At 44.7% G+C, this 15,039-nt stretch overlaps 1 protein-coding gene across 5 annotated transcripts in view; it reads left to right on the forward strand.

Annotated features, from left to right (window-relative positions):
- Positions 1-15,039, forward strand: part of KIF19 (kinesin family member 19) — a 51,290-nt gene that overhangs the window by 5,531 nt on the left and 30,720 nt on the right. For 2 of the 5 annotated variants that reach the window (XM_061615713.1, XM_061615712.1), the window contains exon 2: positions 3,834-3,914. Coding sequence is in view for 2 of the 5 variants with exons in the window: in XM_061615710.1 (XP_061471694.1) it covers positions 1,205-1,249; positions 3,834-3,914 (126 nt within the window). In the remaining 3 variants the exon portion in view is untranslated. Of the gene's footprint in view, positions 1-1,050; positions 1,250-3,715; positions 3,758-3,833; positions 3,915-7,940; positions 8,006-15,039 lie in introns of those variants that run through there. The other 3 variants (XM_061615710.1, XM_061615711.1, XM_061615714.1) reach the window with 3 other exon arrangements.

Genomic DNA, 15,039 nt, shown 5'->3' on the forward strand with positions numbered 1-15,039 from the left:
CCTGGCATATGCAGGTAGGAATGGGGGAAACTCCCGGAGAACCACTGCTAATCAGCTCAGACTGAAATACTGAGCTCCATGAACCAATGGTTTGATTCTGTGTTAGGCAGTCGCCTCTGGTTGGGGTGATGGGCGTGGGAATCTAGCAACACTGGAAGGACTCCTCCCTGCTTTAGAGAGAGTGGAATATACGTTTGTTTGATTTTTTAAGCCACTGGTGGGACAAATATGGCATTCAAAATATTTCCTTGCCTGCACAACATCGCACAGGACAAACCAGAAACAAGCGACTGCAGCAGCCAACTATAGCGCCTCTTGCAGTTACCCATTCCCCTCTCGGAGGTGTCTCCCCTTAACACAGCTTCGCAGCCTTTCAACTCGGCACCTTTAGCGCTGCGTCCTCTAAACAGGAAACCTTTTCACCTTATTTCGGCTCATGCGCTGGGGATTAATTCAGTGGCGAAGGAAACGCACTCTGCACATGTCCAGAGGCAAACTGATTTATGGATTCTAGGATTGAGCGCTAGAGATCAGAATCTGGGGGCAGGGGCTGAGATTTGTTTGCCGTAAAACTCTACCCTTCTCTCCATCCTTCCAGACTGCAAGGACACCCCTATTTTCTCTTCTGTACTGAGCGGCAGAGGGCGACGGAGAGCCCAGCCCAGCCAATGGTGCGCCACTGTGTCACCAAGAGGAAGCCTCCCCGCGCGCCTGGTTGTTGTGTACACTTTGGAAAGATCTCCAGGGGACCCGAAACACCGGGAGGCAGACAGAGAGAGGCGTGAGACTGCGGGGGCAGGGAAAAGGCTGAGCCTCTGCAGATCCCCGATGGGGAACGGCAGAGTCGCCAAAGGCGAGGCGCAGACAAAGCAGCAGCTCGCGAGAGCTCTCCAAAAAGGGAAGGCGCCGGCGTAAATTTGTGGGGTGAGGTGGGGCGCAGTTGACAGGAGGGGGCCGGCTAGGGGGGCGAGTTCCAGGTGCCTGCTGAGTGGCGGAGCCGAAATCCCTCAGGTGGGAAAGTGCCTTCCTTGATTTCACCGGCTAGAATTAATTGAGCTTGAAACAGACGAGACTCGGGAAAAGAAGCCAGAAAGAGAGAGGTGAAATTGGCCAGCAACAGAAGATCCGCACGTGGCTGCCGCGGTTGTGTTTTGTTTCCTTTCATTGCGTAGTCTTCAGCTGGCCTTCTGGGTCAGTACCTGTCATGATCATGAAGGAGACGAGCGACTCCAAGGACCAGCAGCTCACGGTGAGTGAACGTTGCCTCACATTCCTTACTCATCTCCAGGGATGAAAAGGAAGGAATTGAGGCGATGGGATGAGGGAGAAAGGACTATTCAAGAGCTGAGGTAGAGTTTAAAGTCCATCAGGGCTTCCTGGGCAATTGGAAATTAGCGGGGAAACGTACAGTCCCCGTTAATACTTGGCAAATGTTTTCTTAAAAAATAAATAAAATTAACAAGTAACCCGCCGAATACAACGGAATGGGATTGCTCTAATTAGCTTTTATTTATTTTTTATTTGATTTATATTCCGCCCTTCCTCCCAGCAGGAGTCTAATTAATAACGGAGTTGTGTCAAGACGGTAATTGTAGGAAGGGCCAGAGCAGATAGTTCTAAGGGTGCCCTTTGGCCTTAAAAGATCACTTTCCTCATGTATCAAAGTGGGATCCAGAGAGAGCTTAGCTGACTGTTTACATCAGCAAAAACCATCTGGCAGGCTAGAATAGCTGTTGTTATGCACTAAACTAAATCCTCTTACCTTATGCCTAGACCTAAGAGGTCAAGTCGCTATAAGCATCTTTAGCTGCAAATAATCACCTGGAGCAGAGAAGTCTGTCTGAGTTCTTCTTCCCACTAGTTTAATTACCTAGGTAGAGATAGAACTACCAGTTGGCTCATCATTGCCTGGATCATATTGCTAAATAAAATGTTAGCCAATGTGGGTTGGACTGCATCTTTGTGTAGTTTTGCCCTCGGGATGCTTTGTAGATGCTTTGTGACTGTAACCTGTGGTGCAAAAATACAAAAAGCTGTGTGTTTTGTAGCCCACTGTACCCGTGCAGTCTTGAATATATGGATGGATATTTGGGTAAGAAGCAGAGAGGGGCTACCCCGGGATGAAAACAATGGGAGCTGGCATGAAGATTATATTACAGCCATTACTGTGCACAGTCCAATCATCTTGGTAATCAGTCTTTCAATAATTAAATTTCTACTGCAGTGTACATACATTCTACTGTCTTCCCTCCCCCCAAAATTATTTCAATTACAGCATCATAAATGCACATGCATGGGTAACCTAAGTAAAAACAAAACCAAGTTCCCAGCCCATGGACCTTCTCGAATAAAATTCAGTAAAGGAGAGAGACTGCCCAATGGGGATGGAAGGGTGAGAGGCAAGGGTAGTAAAGGGAAGGGCCACAGCTCAGTGTCTGCAGAGCATCTGCATTGTATGCAAAAGGTCCCAGGTGCAATCCCCAGCAACTCCAGGTAGGGCTGAAAAAGACTCCCTACCTGAAACATTGGAGAGCTGCTGCCGGTCAGTGTAGACAGTACTGAGCTAGTTGAGACAATGGTCTGACTGGGTATAAGGCAGATTTCTATATTCCTATGTATGAGTATAGAGTGAAAGATGCCCATGTGGAACCAACCCTGCTGAGAAGATAAACATCTTTAATCAAACATGTTTGTAAGCCATGTTGTATTACATAAACTGCTTTGAGACTTTCTGTTGAAAAGCAGTATACACATTCTAACTAAACAAATAAATAAAGAGGCAGTTTACACCCACTGCTCAAGAGGATGCCCTTGATCTAAACCCCAGTAATCTGAAATTCTAATTCAAACAGGAAAGCTCGCTTAGTGCTGTGCTTGGACATACATGTGTGAACAAAGTCCTAGCCATACAAACTGACTGGTTCCCCTAGGCTACTCAGTCATTTGTAAACTGCATTCCATCTTAATTATCCAAATTTTGCATTTCCTCTCTGCTACTGAATGATGCTCTGGCTTAAGATAGGTGAAGTTCTACTGTGTGCATACAACAAAATGTCATTAATCAGGTTTCAGAGGGGTGGTTTAAAAACTATCAGCAGAGTTGCTTCAGAACCATTCATATGGTGCTGTATAAAATAGGATGCATTGGGGGTTTTTTAAGGAAAGGGGAAATACACTCTACATATGCTTATAGGTACTTTCTTCAAGGGCTCTCCTCCCTACACAGAAGCAGGTCCCAGGATTGCACCCTGCTCCAGCTAAGCCTTGGAAATGGATTTTGTACTTTGGGGAGTTTGTATTAGGGTGTGACATCTGGTTTGACTACCACTCACAGAAGGAGACGGAAGTTTGAACAACAAGCAGCTCAAGTTATTGAATATCTTGCAGCTTCAGGCTGTTGGCTTTAGAGGGCGAGTGGGACCAAGAAATGAACTTTGTTGGGTGCACTTTTTGGCTCACGCAGCTGCAACGGCTTCTGTGGTTCCATGGCTCAGCAGTGTGTGAAGCCAGAGATACTGCTCCTGAGGCAGAATTTCCTTTCATCCAGGAAAAATATTGTAATTGTCTGTGTGTGGCTGTCTGCCAGGGCCTCTGAGAGATGCAGATTGTCTCTCTAGACAGGCAGTGCCCGAGGTGAAGCACACTGGGCTGTGCAGAGGTGGAAGGAATTGACGAGAAGTGCTTTTCATAAAGTTTAGACGTGGAAGGAACTTTCTTCATGCTTTTTGCCTCTGGAATGGCTGCGGCTCCCATGAAGGTGCTAATTCTAACCCCCCTCCTCTGCTAGGTAAGGAATACCTGTGTAGCTCACCCATCTCCTCTTTGTATTTTAGGTGGCCCTTCGCATACGGCCAATCAGCTTGGCAGAGTTGGAAGAAGGAGCCACGCTCATCGCCCACAAAGTGGATGACCAGGTATCATGGTCCCTTCTGTATGTCTTGCAAAGGGGTGGGAAGGGGACGGTGATTGATAGCTCCTGAGCTGTTGAACCAGACTTTAAAATCCAGGGTCAAAGCAAGCTTCAGGAAGAGATTTCAGGATGGGTTTCATGAATTTCAGCACATATCTGCACATAGAATGTGACGTGGGTCACTGACAGGCTGTGCAATGACAGGCATCAGTTCAGGACAGCGAGCTGAACTGTGAATAGCCAAGGGAGTAATAAATTACATTAAGAGAGCCACTAGGACTCCAATCTGCCTGGGCACCACAACGTCTGATTCAGACGTTCTGGTGCGTCGTCTTGGAGGCTGTGGCAGAGTGGTGAGGAAAATGCATTCCGCATAGGGATCCAGGAAGCTACTTTGCCCTGTTGCCCTTTTTATCCATATAGCCCAATGGTAGCCAGCATGGTGCCCTCCAAAGCATTTTGGACTACAAGTCCCATGATCCCTAATCATTGCCCCTCCTGGCTGGGGCAGATGGGAATTGCAGTCCAAAACATTTTACTACCGCTGATCCAGCCTGTTATTGGAAGGCAGTTGGCCTTCTCCATCACCTGCTACCTGGCTCCTTTGACCGGTGTTGCCTGAGATTGAACATGAGACCTTTTGGGTGCAAGTATGAGTTCTGAGCTACTGCCTGCAAAGCATGTGCCACTGAGTTATGCTCCCTCTTAAAGTGATGGGGGTCTTATTCTTAGCATTCTCCATGGTGGGGCTTGAACCCACATTCTTGGTTCCCAACCCACCCGGTGCCTGAGGCAGTGAGCTACTAGAGGCTGCAGAGGCGTTTTGCACTTTATTCTTGTGATACATGCTTCAGGATTAGATGCACTGGCGGTGAAAACAGGGTAACCCTTGCTTCAAGTGGGGCACTGGCAAATTTTAAAGTAGATGAGAAAGGGGAATCCTAGAGTTGGCACAGTGTCAGGACTGAAGATTATAATTGCAGGGCACAGAACTGCCAAGAGACTAGGAAAATGTAGGCTGTCAGTTAAGACTAAGCAACGTTAAAAATCTCTGTGTGTGAGAGAGAGTGAGAGAGACAGTGAGAGTGTGAGTGAGTGTGAGTGTGTGTCCGTCCTGGTAGCATGGATGACATTAGGTTAGATTTCAGGCTTTCTATCTGCAAACAGCCCTTTTCCAATTGGCTTCCTTACTGGGGATTCCCTATAAGTGGCTTGAGGGATGCAATCAGGTGCACTCTCAATTCACATTGGGCTTGGCTGCTGCCCCTCCCCTGACCTGATGAACTGAGTGCCTCTGTCATTCAGGGAAGGTTGTCCGATATAGCTGGTTTTCCAATTACTTGTGAAGAATCCAAAAGTTCTTATGAGCACAGTTCGGAAGTAATTGCTATAGACTGAGCTGGAGGAAAAAGGCATTTTAGGTTTTAATTTCTTTCTGCGCAAGGCCGGCCCTACCATGAGGCACAGCGTGGCAATTGCCTCAGGCAACAAATGTTGTGAGGTGGTGGCAGCAGCAGCAGTTCTGTTGTGTCTCCCTGTTGGAAGTCAGAGCTGTGTGTGCCGTGTGGCCTGCCCAGCACCCCCTAAGCAAGTGCTGCCCTTGGGTACAGTGGAGAATGCCAATGAAGCTAGATTCAACAGTCAGTCCAGGTAGCTTCTGTACATGGAATGGGGGCTGCCTGTGGGGTACCATCTTGTCCTTTGCCTCGGCAGCAAAATGAGGCTGGCCCTGCTTCTGCGTATAGCACCCTGAATTAAGCGGACTTGGTCTCCTATAGTTAACTTGCCTTATCTGTAGTTTGTTATGGATGCTGGAAATGGTAGGTCTGTGAGGGGAAACTGCAGTTCCCTGGATTCTTTGGTGGCACTAATGTGCTTTAAATGTATAGTGTGTAGGGAGCCTTAGTGTGCATTCTCAGTGAAGTGCTAGAATGACCTGAAGTGCCATGACCATTCTTCCCACAGTGATATTTGTTTATATATGGGCAGAGCAATCCCACCAGGTTAGGGGTGAGTTGCTGGGGCAGGAACACTGCCAAATCCACAGGCCTGCCACTCGCATTGGCAGGGTGGAAAAGGGAACAATGACAGAGAGATTGCATTCTTCCTTTTGCTTCTTTCCATTTGATGATGATGATGGTTTTTCTTCCCATTAGCCCCAGTGGGAGGGAAAAGAAATACACCAGCCCCAGACTAGGGATGATAGGATTGTGCTCTGAAAAACAGAGGGAAAGGCTATCCAACCATATTTCTGAGCATTCCAGGAGGATCAGCAATAAACCATGCAGATAGTTCCAGTTCACAGCAAGTATTTCTGTCCTCCTGAAAGGAATCGTTGCCCAGAGAATATCCTTCTTAGATGCAGCACATGTCCCATACATCTTTGCACTCTGTATTTTGAAGCACCACAGTGGGATGGCATTTCAAAGCATGAAGTATAGAAAAGAAGAAACTGGTGCAAATGCAAAGCAATTTTGTTGGGTATATGGATGGAACAGAAGCGAAGTAGTTATGATGGAAGTAATCAGTATTCGCAGCATTGTTTGTTTGTTTATTCATTTATTTGATTTATTCATCTCCTTACACCAGAGTTTCAGTGTAATTTATAATCTATATTAGAATCTATATAATTTGCTCAAGGAGAAGGGAGAAGCAAAGAGAAATATCCTGTAGGATTTGGGAAGGTAGCTCCAAAGGTATAGTCAGTCAGTATTGTTTTAAAACAGTTATTCTGGCAATCTCATAGTCATTGCTGATGTTAAAAATAGTGGGTGAGTTTGTAAGGAAACTAAATGTGAGACTGTAAGGAAACTAGACTATTTCAGCATCCTTTTCTTTTGCTGCAGTTTCCTGTTCCCGCTCAGAAGAGCGCACCACTTCGCTTGTCCCATGGCCCTGTGTGAGGCTTTGTATAGGCTTCTTTGGTCCCACTGCCATTTAGGCACACTGTCTCTTCCATCCCTCTTGGCTTGATCCACTTTTCCTGGGCCTTTGCCTTCTCCCTCTGCCTCTACCTCCATTCTAGTTGTTTAACCCATAACTTCACTTGGCTCCTTCACCGTCACCCCCCCCCAGGTAACTGTTGCTGTATTCCTCTCTTCTCTAAAAATTAATCTGTGACAATGATTAGAAATAGACTTCTTAACTCTCATGGACATTGAGATAAGATTTTTTTGGTTTCAAAGGCAAAATTGATGGTGTTAAAAGTTAAGCAAAGACTGCCACACTTGAAATATGGAATGAAAACCTTCAGTTAATCCTCACTTCTGTAATCATACCGTTAAACAAAAGTTTCATAAATGTTCTGTGCTTCCAAAACAGCTGGCAGTCTTTAAATTTTAATCTGTGAAATGTAGCAAGTCAGGAAACAGGCATTCTGGTTGGCCTGAATATTTAGGGCTGTGATGGGCCTTGTCTACCTTCAGGGTGAGGGTGTATCATGAGGCTGAGCTAATTAGAAGCATAATTTCCCCCCAATCCCTCCTACCTGCCAAGGGAAATCCAAAGAATATATTCTCTGCTCCCTGCCCCGTATTTTATCCTAGTTTCCACAGATCATCAGTACCCTCTCCACAGCCCACAAAAATGCATCTATCATTCTACACCAGACGTAGCCAACGTGGTGCCTTCCAGATGTTGTTGGACCACTACTCTCATCATCCTTGAATTTTGGCCATGCTGAAATGGGACTGATGAAGTTGTGGTCCAACAACTTTTGGAAGGCATCACATTGGCTACTTCTGTTTACACCAATATTCAAATTGCCCCATCTTTAGTTCCACTGGTTTCCATAGTCTCTCTTCACTAGATGTCCCCCAAGTCTCTTCCCCCAACCTCCACCCCCCCATCTGCCTTGTTTGTTCTGCATTCTGCCTTGTCACTTACCTGCTTCTTCCATCTTCATCTCTTCTCTTTCTCACACCTGCCATTTTGGGTTGCACAGAGCTGAGCTTAGGGGTGACACCTTGCCATGAACAAATGTGTGTGAGCATTCTCCATTAATCCTGAGCTGTGTGTTTTCTGTAGGGTTTCTCATGGGTGCGCTGGGGGCTTTCACAACCTGTTGCCATCCTAAGGTTACGCAGAGCACAAAAGGTAAACTGAGATTCTCAATTCTCTGCAACACTGTCTCTGAACTATTTGTGGTTCCTCCGTCTATGCCACTGAACATCCTCATTAGCAACTGCTAAGTAGCCCTGCAGTGGTTCCCGTTTGCTGGAGTCAGGAGGGAAATTAGGTGTGTTGATTAGAAGGATATTTTTGACTCCCCTTGAGAGATGCTGGGAAGAGCTGACTGAAATTGACCCAGTACGCTTGGCTCCTGAGACTCAGACAGTCTAGGTTTGAGGAATTGCATCAGGTCTGGGTAACGCAGAGCCTTTCTAAATCTTCTGGGAACTGGAAGCAGATTATAGCATGTATGTGGCAAGATGAAGGCAGCTTGAAAGAGGGATTAATGCTCTTGATATTGTTATGTTTGGCCCATTTTTCTGAGTGATGAGATGTTCCAGGGTGTAGCACTTGGGTATATTAGGTTCCCTCTGGAAGGAGGTTGCTCAGGGATTCTTGGCATTTTGTCATATTTGCGTTCATTTACAAATATACAAGTTGAATATAGATGGTGGCACAGCTTATACACTCCAACAGACAGCCAAAGTCTACTGCTCCCACATCAGATCTCTAAGAAGATAGCCAGCACCCTAACAGAGCCCAAACTCAGCTCTGGCCATGCCCTTTTTCCAAAATGTCTTTCACCTTCCAGGGGTGTTTCCAACTAATTTCTAGTCATTAAAGGCCATTTTACCTTTAATCTCCGTATTAGGCAACTTTGCCGGGACTCTTGTCTCCAGCAATACTCATAGATCAATAAGCTTCTCCTGTCCAATCCCTAATTTTACAACAATATGTATTGTATACTCATTCCACTTTCACCTGTAGCAGATAGGTCTTGCATGTTATGGGTCAACAGGTTTTACATTGTTCTTAATAGTATTGAGGTGATGGGGGACCAAATAAATGTGTGTACACCATGGCAAGCTAGCTTTCTGTCAAATCACTCTCGACTCTTTTTAAAAACAAAACAAAACAGTTTTCTGTCGCCAGCCTTTCAGGGCAGAAGGCACAATGACAGAAGTTCCCAAACTGTGTTCCGTGGATCACCAGTGGTTTATAAGTTTCATTCAGGTGGCCCATGACATATTCACATTAAGTACTGTATTCATATTAACTTTTCATTGTATTTTTATTGCTTCTTTATTTCCTATATTGCCTTAAAATTTGAATTCTATGGAATGCAGATTGTAACACGATAAAATACAATACAGTAGGGCCCCGCTCATACGGCGGGTTCCATTCCAGACCCCCGCCGTAAAGCAGAAATCACCGTAAAGCAAAACCCATTGACGATGATGGGATGCATTGCGCGAAAATTACATCAAAACGGCGCGCGATGGAAAAAAACCGCCATAAAAACGGAACAAGCGTCTTAATGCGGGGACTTTCCCTAATTGAAAGCCACTGCATTAGCGAATCGCTTTAAAGCGAAGCGCCGTAAAGCGGGGCCCTACTGTATATAAGAAATAAAAAAAGCAATAAAATACAATTAAAAATCATGCAGCGTCTAGCACAGCACATTAACATTGCTACAAAAGGCAGAAAAATCATGAAGTAGTCTGCCAAGATCATCAGCAATTTTCAAGTGGTCCCAGTGTAAAAGATTCCTGGGCTACCCTATAACAACGCCACTGACTGTAGCTGTATGTTTCTGCCTGTCTCCTGTGAGTCTCCCTGTGGCTCTAAGTTCATTTGAATACCACCCAAAAGGAAGGCCAAAATCAGAAAGTTGCATTAACATCAGGAGAGCAGAAGGTCAAGCTGCATTGGCTGAAATTCTTTGTTGTTGCTTTTAATCTGCCTGGGGAATGTTTAAACTTGTCGGCTTTCTCCTTTCCCACACTTTTATGTGAAACAAGAGGAAGATAGGAGGGGGGAAGCGATATGAAGGTAGAGGGGATGCATATTGGATGGACATCAAGAAGGACAGGCAAAGAAGAAGAAAGAACGTAAGGCTTGGGGTGAAAGTGAAACTGGGAAAACGTGGCATGGAAATCCAAAATGGTGAGCTGGAGAAGAAGGGGTGTAGGGTATACAATTAGTTCAGGATATATCAATGACCAGTAAATGGCTCTGTCCAGAATATTGGAGCTGGAATTATGGAGGTGTGTTCAACCAAGATATTGTGCCTGCCTGCCTGCTAGGAAATTCATGTTTGTTTAAAACAACAGAGTCCTGTGCCATCCGAAAGACTAATAAAATTGTCACCTGATTAGCTTTCAAGGTGCCATAGGACTCTTAGTTGTCTTTGCTGCAGCCAACTACCATGGCTACCCCTCTGGGAATAGTATGTATGTGGTCATCTGTCTATTTCACTGCACCTATACATAGCACACAACTAAATCACAACTGGCGGTGGCAAAACAGGCATTTGTGTACTCATCACATATTACAGCATACAGATGTTGTCAATTTCCTACCCACAAGTGACATCCATATAAGAAATCACTGGGTGTGAAGAGGTGAAATGGATACAAATCAACGCGAGTGGCCAAGGATTAGGGTGCTGATGATCACCAATGAGCATAAATGGTCAAAAGCCTTCTTACAGTTCCTCCAGTCCTTGTGCCTCACTGCTTCCTTTGCTTTGACTTCCAGTTGCTTGCTTGCTTGCTTGCTTGCTTGCTTGCTTGCTTGCTTGCTTGCTTGCTTGCTTTCTTTCTTTCTTTCTTTCTTTCTTTCTTTCTTTCTTTCTTTCTTTCTTTCTTTCTTTCTGTGGCAACAGTATGAGCAGAAATTGTGCAGATGAAGAAGTGCTCTTTTGAGAACAGGAGCTGGCTGCCAATTGTGAGGAGATAGGAGTTTCTTTTGATCGCTCTGATAGTTCCTGCTCCTCCAATGATACAAATTGGAGGGGTTCCTCCCCTTTTCCTATAAATGCGGGTTGCCTTGGAGACAGCCTCCCTCTCTGCCCCATCCAGCTAAGGACAATGCCTTTATCAGGCCATGCTAGCCAATTGTTTACGGGAGTGACTTGTTGTCATGACAATAATACTCTGGATTCAAAAAGGAGGGTTAAGCAGCAAGGGGGAACAACACCAGAACTGTTTCCGGGGTTTGATGTAGGTCTAATGAAGGGATTAGTAGAGAGACCCATAAATATATATGCCCATCCCTGCCTCAGGCCCGCAGCTGGCAACTGCTTCCTCACAGGGCTAGTGCCCCTTGCTGTGGCCAGGGTTTAATTAGAATGCACTTTAGTACATTTTTAATTTTAATCAGAGCTCATTTAATTACTTATTTATCATTACATTTCTATCCCACCTTTCCTCCAAGGAGCTCAAGGCGGCAAACAAACATGCTACTTCCCCTCCCCATGTTATCCTCACAACAACCCTGTGAAGTAGGCTAGCTGAGGGGCGACAAGTGAGCTTCATGGCTAAGTGGGGATTTGAATCCTGGATTCCTAGATCCTAATCCGACACTCTAACCTCATATAGGCCTGCAAGATAAAAATAACAGGGCTTTCTTCCTTTCCTTTTCAGCCTGCCTCATCTCTAGTATCCAGGCAGCATAACATATGTTGATTATCATATCTCTTTATCCCTGTTCACCAAAAGGCAGGTGTTAAATAGAAAGCATTCGGCGCTTTTCTCCCAGCAGAGTGTTTATCAGGAAGGGTTTCCAGGTCAGGAGGGTGCAGCTACCAGATCGGAGAGAAATTCAATTCAGTTAGCTTTTAAAGGTGAATCTATCAGATTTGCACTTTCCAAAACAATACGAGCACTGAAATGCAGCCATCTTTTGAAACCCACACTTAACCAAATTTGGCAATGCAGTTCTGCAACCAAACAATGTTTACAAGAATGCATTATGTTAGAGGAAATTGCAGAAATGTGTACGTTAGTCAAAAGCGCATATGAAATGTGCTTATTTAGAGACATGCCTGCTAAAATGCTGATTAATTTTCATGAGGAATTGTCAAAAATCGCAAATTGCTGTAGAAACGTGGAGAACAGAATTTATGATTGGAAAAATTAGAAAGGGAGAGAACCAAAAACTGAGAGGTCCTTCTGTCCCTAGTCCTGTCACTGTCCATTTTCCAGACTAAGCGGTGCCTGTGGCACTGGGCCTTCCTAGGTCTCTCAACTCCCATTTCTCTCTCCTGCCACCCATATGCAAATCTTTGTTCCCAAAGGCCACCTCTCCTTGTTTTCCATCTGGAAAGGGTGACAGAGCAAAGGACAATTATCCCCGTTCCTTTGTGTTTGCTTATTAATATAAATACACACACATTTTAATTTGCCTGTTGCCCAGCAGAGAGATAAAAATTGCAGGTGGAAAAACGAACCAACGAAACCACAACCTTGAGCTGCTTTATAAATAGGTCACATGGAAAATAAGTCTCACAAGAGACAACTCCCCCTACCCCCACCCAAGGCGAGATTCTTTTGTGTCTCAGCTATGTACGATCTGATAAAAAGCTGACTTTAACTAAAGGTTCTGTGTTTTCCAGCCCTGCTACAGGATTTGTAAAAATCATTTGTAGTGTTCTGCAGTTTCTGATGTATCTGTCATGAAGTTCTCAAGAAGCAGCCAGGAGAGATTTGACAGTAACACAAACAAGCTATTTCCTAGCTTTTTCCCAAACTCCTTACGACTGAGCTGAACTAAATTTGGAGTAACACTTCACTTGACAACGTTTACTTTTAGATATGTAAAATAATTATGTATGATAAAAGAGCCCATCTCCTGCATGTATTGATTTGTGGAACTTCTTGTCTTCTTACTTGTGACCTTATTGCTGCAATTATTTACTGACCACACCCACCCCATATTTTAATTCAGTTCATTTAAATTTTTCGTCCTTTTTATGCTTTCCTCTATGTAATGACGCTGTCAGTGTTGTAATCTGCTGAAGACAAATTGAAAAACTTTTTTACATATATAAAAGAGCCTATCCCTGATGATTCTGCAGGAGTTACTGTTCTGAGTGTGACTCCCTGTTAAAAGGTGGCAATATCAAAGAAATGGATCATGCAGAGATGCCATGGGGAGACTCCTCTAATAATATGTCCTTGCATTGGGAATGATTGCATGATCCTCAATGGCACCCAGTGCAAAGGTACAGCAGAATTTGCTGCCTCCAGGAAAAGCTGACTGGGAGGAGACTAGGTCAGAGCAATGGATCATGCAGAGATGCACAGGCACACTCCTTTTTGGATGGTTGATTTGGGTTCATATGACCCTTAAATAAATAAAATGTATTTAATCTCATAACACACTGGTAGGTCACAGCACACAGTACAGATATCACTCTCCTAGTTTTTTCTAGAAATTTTTTAAGTAGGAGGAAATACACAAAGAGACACACCCTTATCTAACTTTTTAAAAAAACGCAACTCCTTCATTAAAGATCCATTAAAGCTGTCTCCTATACTGTCCCTTTAACAACTGCATTATACAGCCAGAAACCAACAGGTGAGGTTGTTTCCTGGCATGGATATGCATGGTGGGGCAAAGATCTGCCTGTTGAATTGTTGCCAGCTGTTCAAGTTATGGATCCAACCTCTGTTGTTGTTGTTTTTAAAAAAGGAGGAAAAGGAGACCACCCTATTTGTGAATGTCCCTCTCAGTAGTAAGTCACCTCCTCTCTCATCCTTCAGAACCTCTGCTCAAGCCTCAAGGCAGAATCAAACACAAGCCCAATTGTCCAAGTGAAGCTATGAGGCTGGCCAGTAGAGTTCTTGGCATTGTTCACAAAGCTCCCATTAACGCCTACTGAAACAACGTCCTGATTCTCCAGGCACAATGGGCAAAAGCTGCCAGCAGAACAGGCTGTTCTTGTTGCTGAGAGTTACCTGCAGCTTCACCTGAAACAGAGCGATCAAATCCAAATGCTGGGAGAAAAAGGTGGAGGGGCGGGCGGGGGGAGACAGAGAGAGAGGGAACACTTTCACAATATTAGCAAAACCTCCCTTTACTCAGGGCCAACAATACCACCAAGGCACACACAAATACCTGAATCATGTTACACTAAACCCTTTCCTTCCAATCTAGTCATGCTATCCCATCCCCCCTCCTTCCACTCCCTTTTGCACATTTAATGCACATCCCAGAAGCCATCCCGCGCCCAAGCACAACCGCTCCACCAATGCCATCATTTTTATTGGAAATTGCATATGCATCCATTAGGGATAGATGGCTCAGTCTAAGACCATTCTGAGGCAGGCTCACTAGCACTCAGTCATAGGTCCAATGTGTTCTGATTTTTTTAGTGAACTTTCTGAAAGGGTGTACAAAAAATTCTACATGCACTCTTCCCAAAACAAACACATTTTCCAGTGCTTTTCAATGCAGTTTCCTCCTACAATATACATTTTGTACACATTTTGAACATAAAGTATGTATTTTGTTCAGAGCTTGGAAAAGTTACTTTTTTTTAAACTATAACTCCCATCATCCCAATCTAGTGGCCATGCTGGCTGGGGCTGATGGGAGTTGTAGTTCAAAAAAGTAACTTTTCCAAGCTCTGATTTTGGTGCACACTTTTTGGGACACAACTTGCAGTGCAAAATTCAGAGGAGCACATTATCCGTCTGATTTTGATCCAAGTTCAGGCATGTCAAATTGGATTGGTCTACTGTGAAAATCAGACTGAAGTAATTCCTCTCCCATTCCTAAAATCCATGCAGACACAGCCTGTGTGTGTGTGTTTAGTAATAATATTTATTCATTCATTCAATTTCTATCCAGCTCTTCCTCCCAAAGAAGTCCTCCTTGTTGGCTAACAGGAGCTTGAAGAGGAATCCAGTAGCTCTAAGGCAGCATTTCGGCAATGATGGCCTAGTGATCACAGGTGGGCCTCAGTCCACGTTCAGGTGGGCCTCAGTGACACAGCCCACCCTGTGCCTCCTCACTCACCTGCCCTGCTCTCTGGCTTTTTGGTTGGACCAATGCCAGCAGCTATTTCCCGCAAGATGACTAAAGATTGCTGGGAGACGGAGAAGTTCCAGGGGGCAGGGGGAAAGCCATCTCCCTTCTCTTGAGTGAAAAGGACCAGAGGAGATGCTGAA

This window comes from Rhineura floridana, chromosome 3 (assembly GCF_030035675.1).
Source record: "Rhineura floridana isolate rRhiFlo1 chromosome 3, rRhiFlo1.hap2, whole genome shotgun sequence".
In the NCBI taxonomy this organism is placed as follows: domain Eukaryota; kingdom Metazoa; phylum Chordata; class Lepidosauria; order Squamata; family Rhineuridae; genus Rhineura; species Rhineura floridana.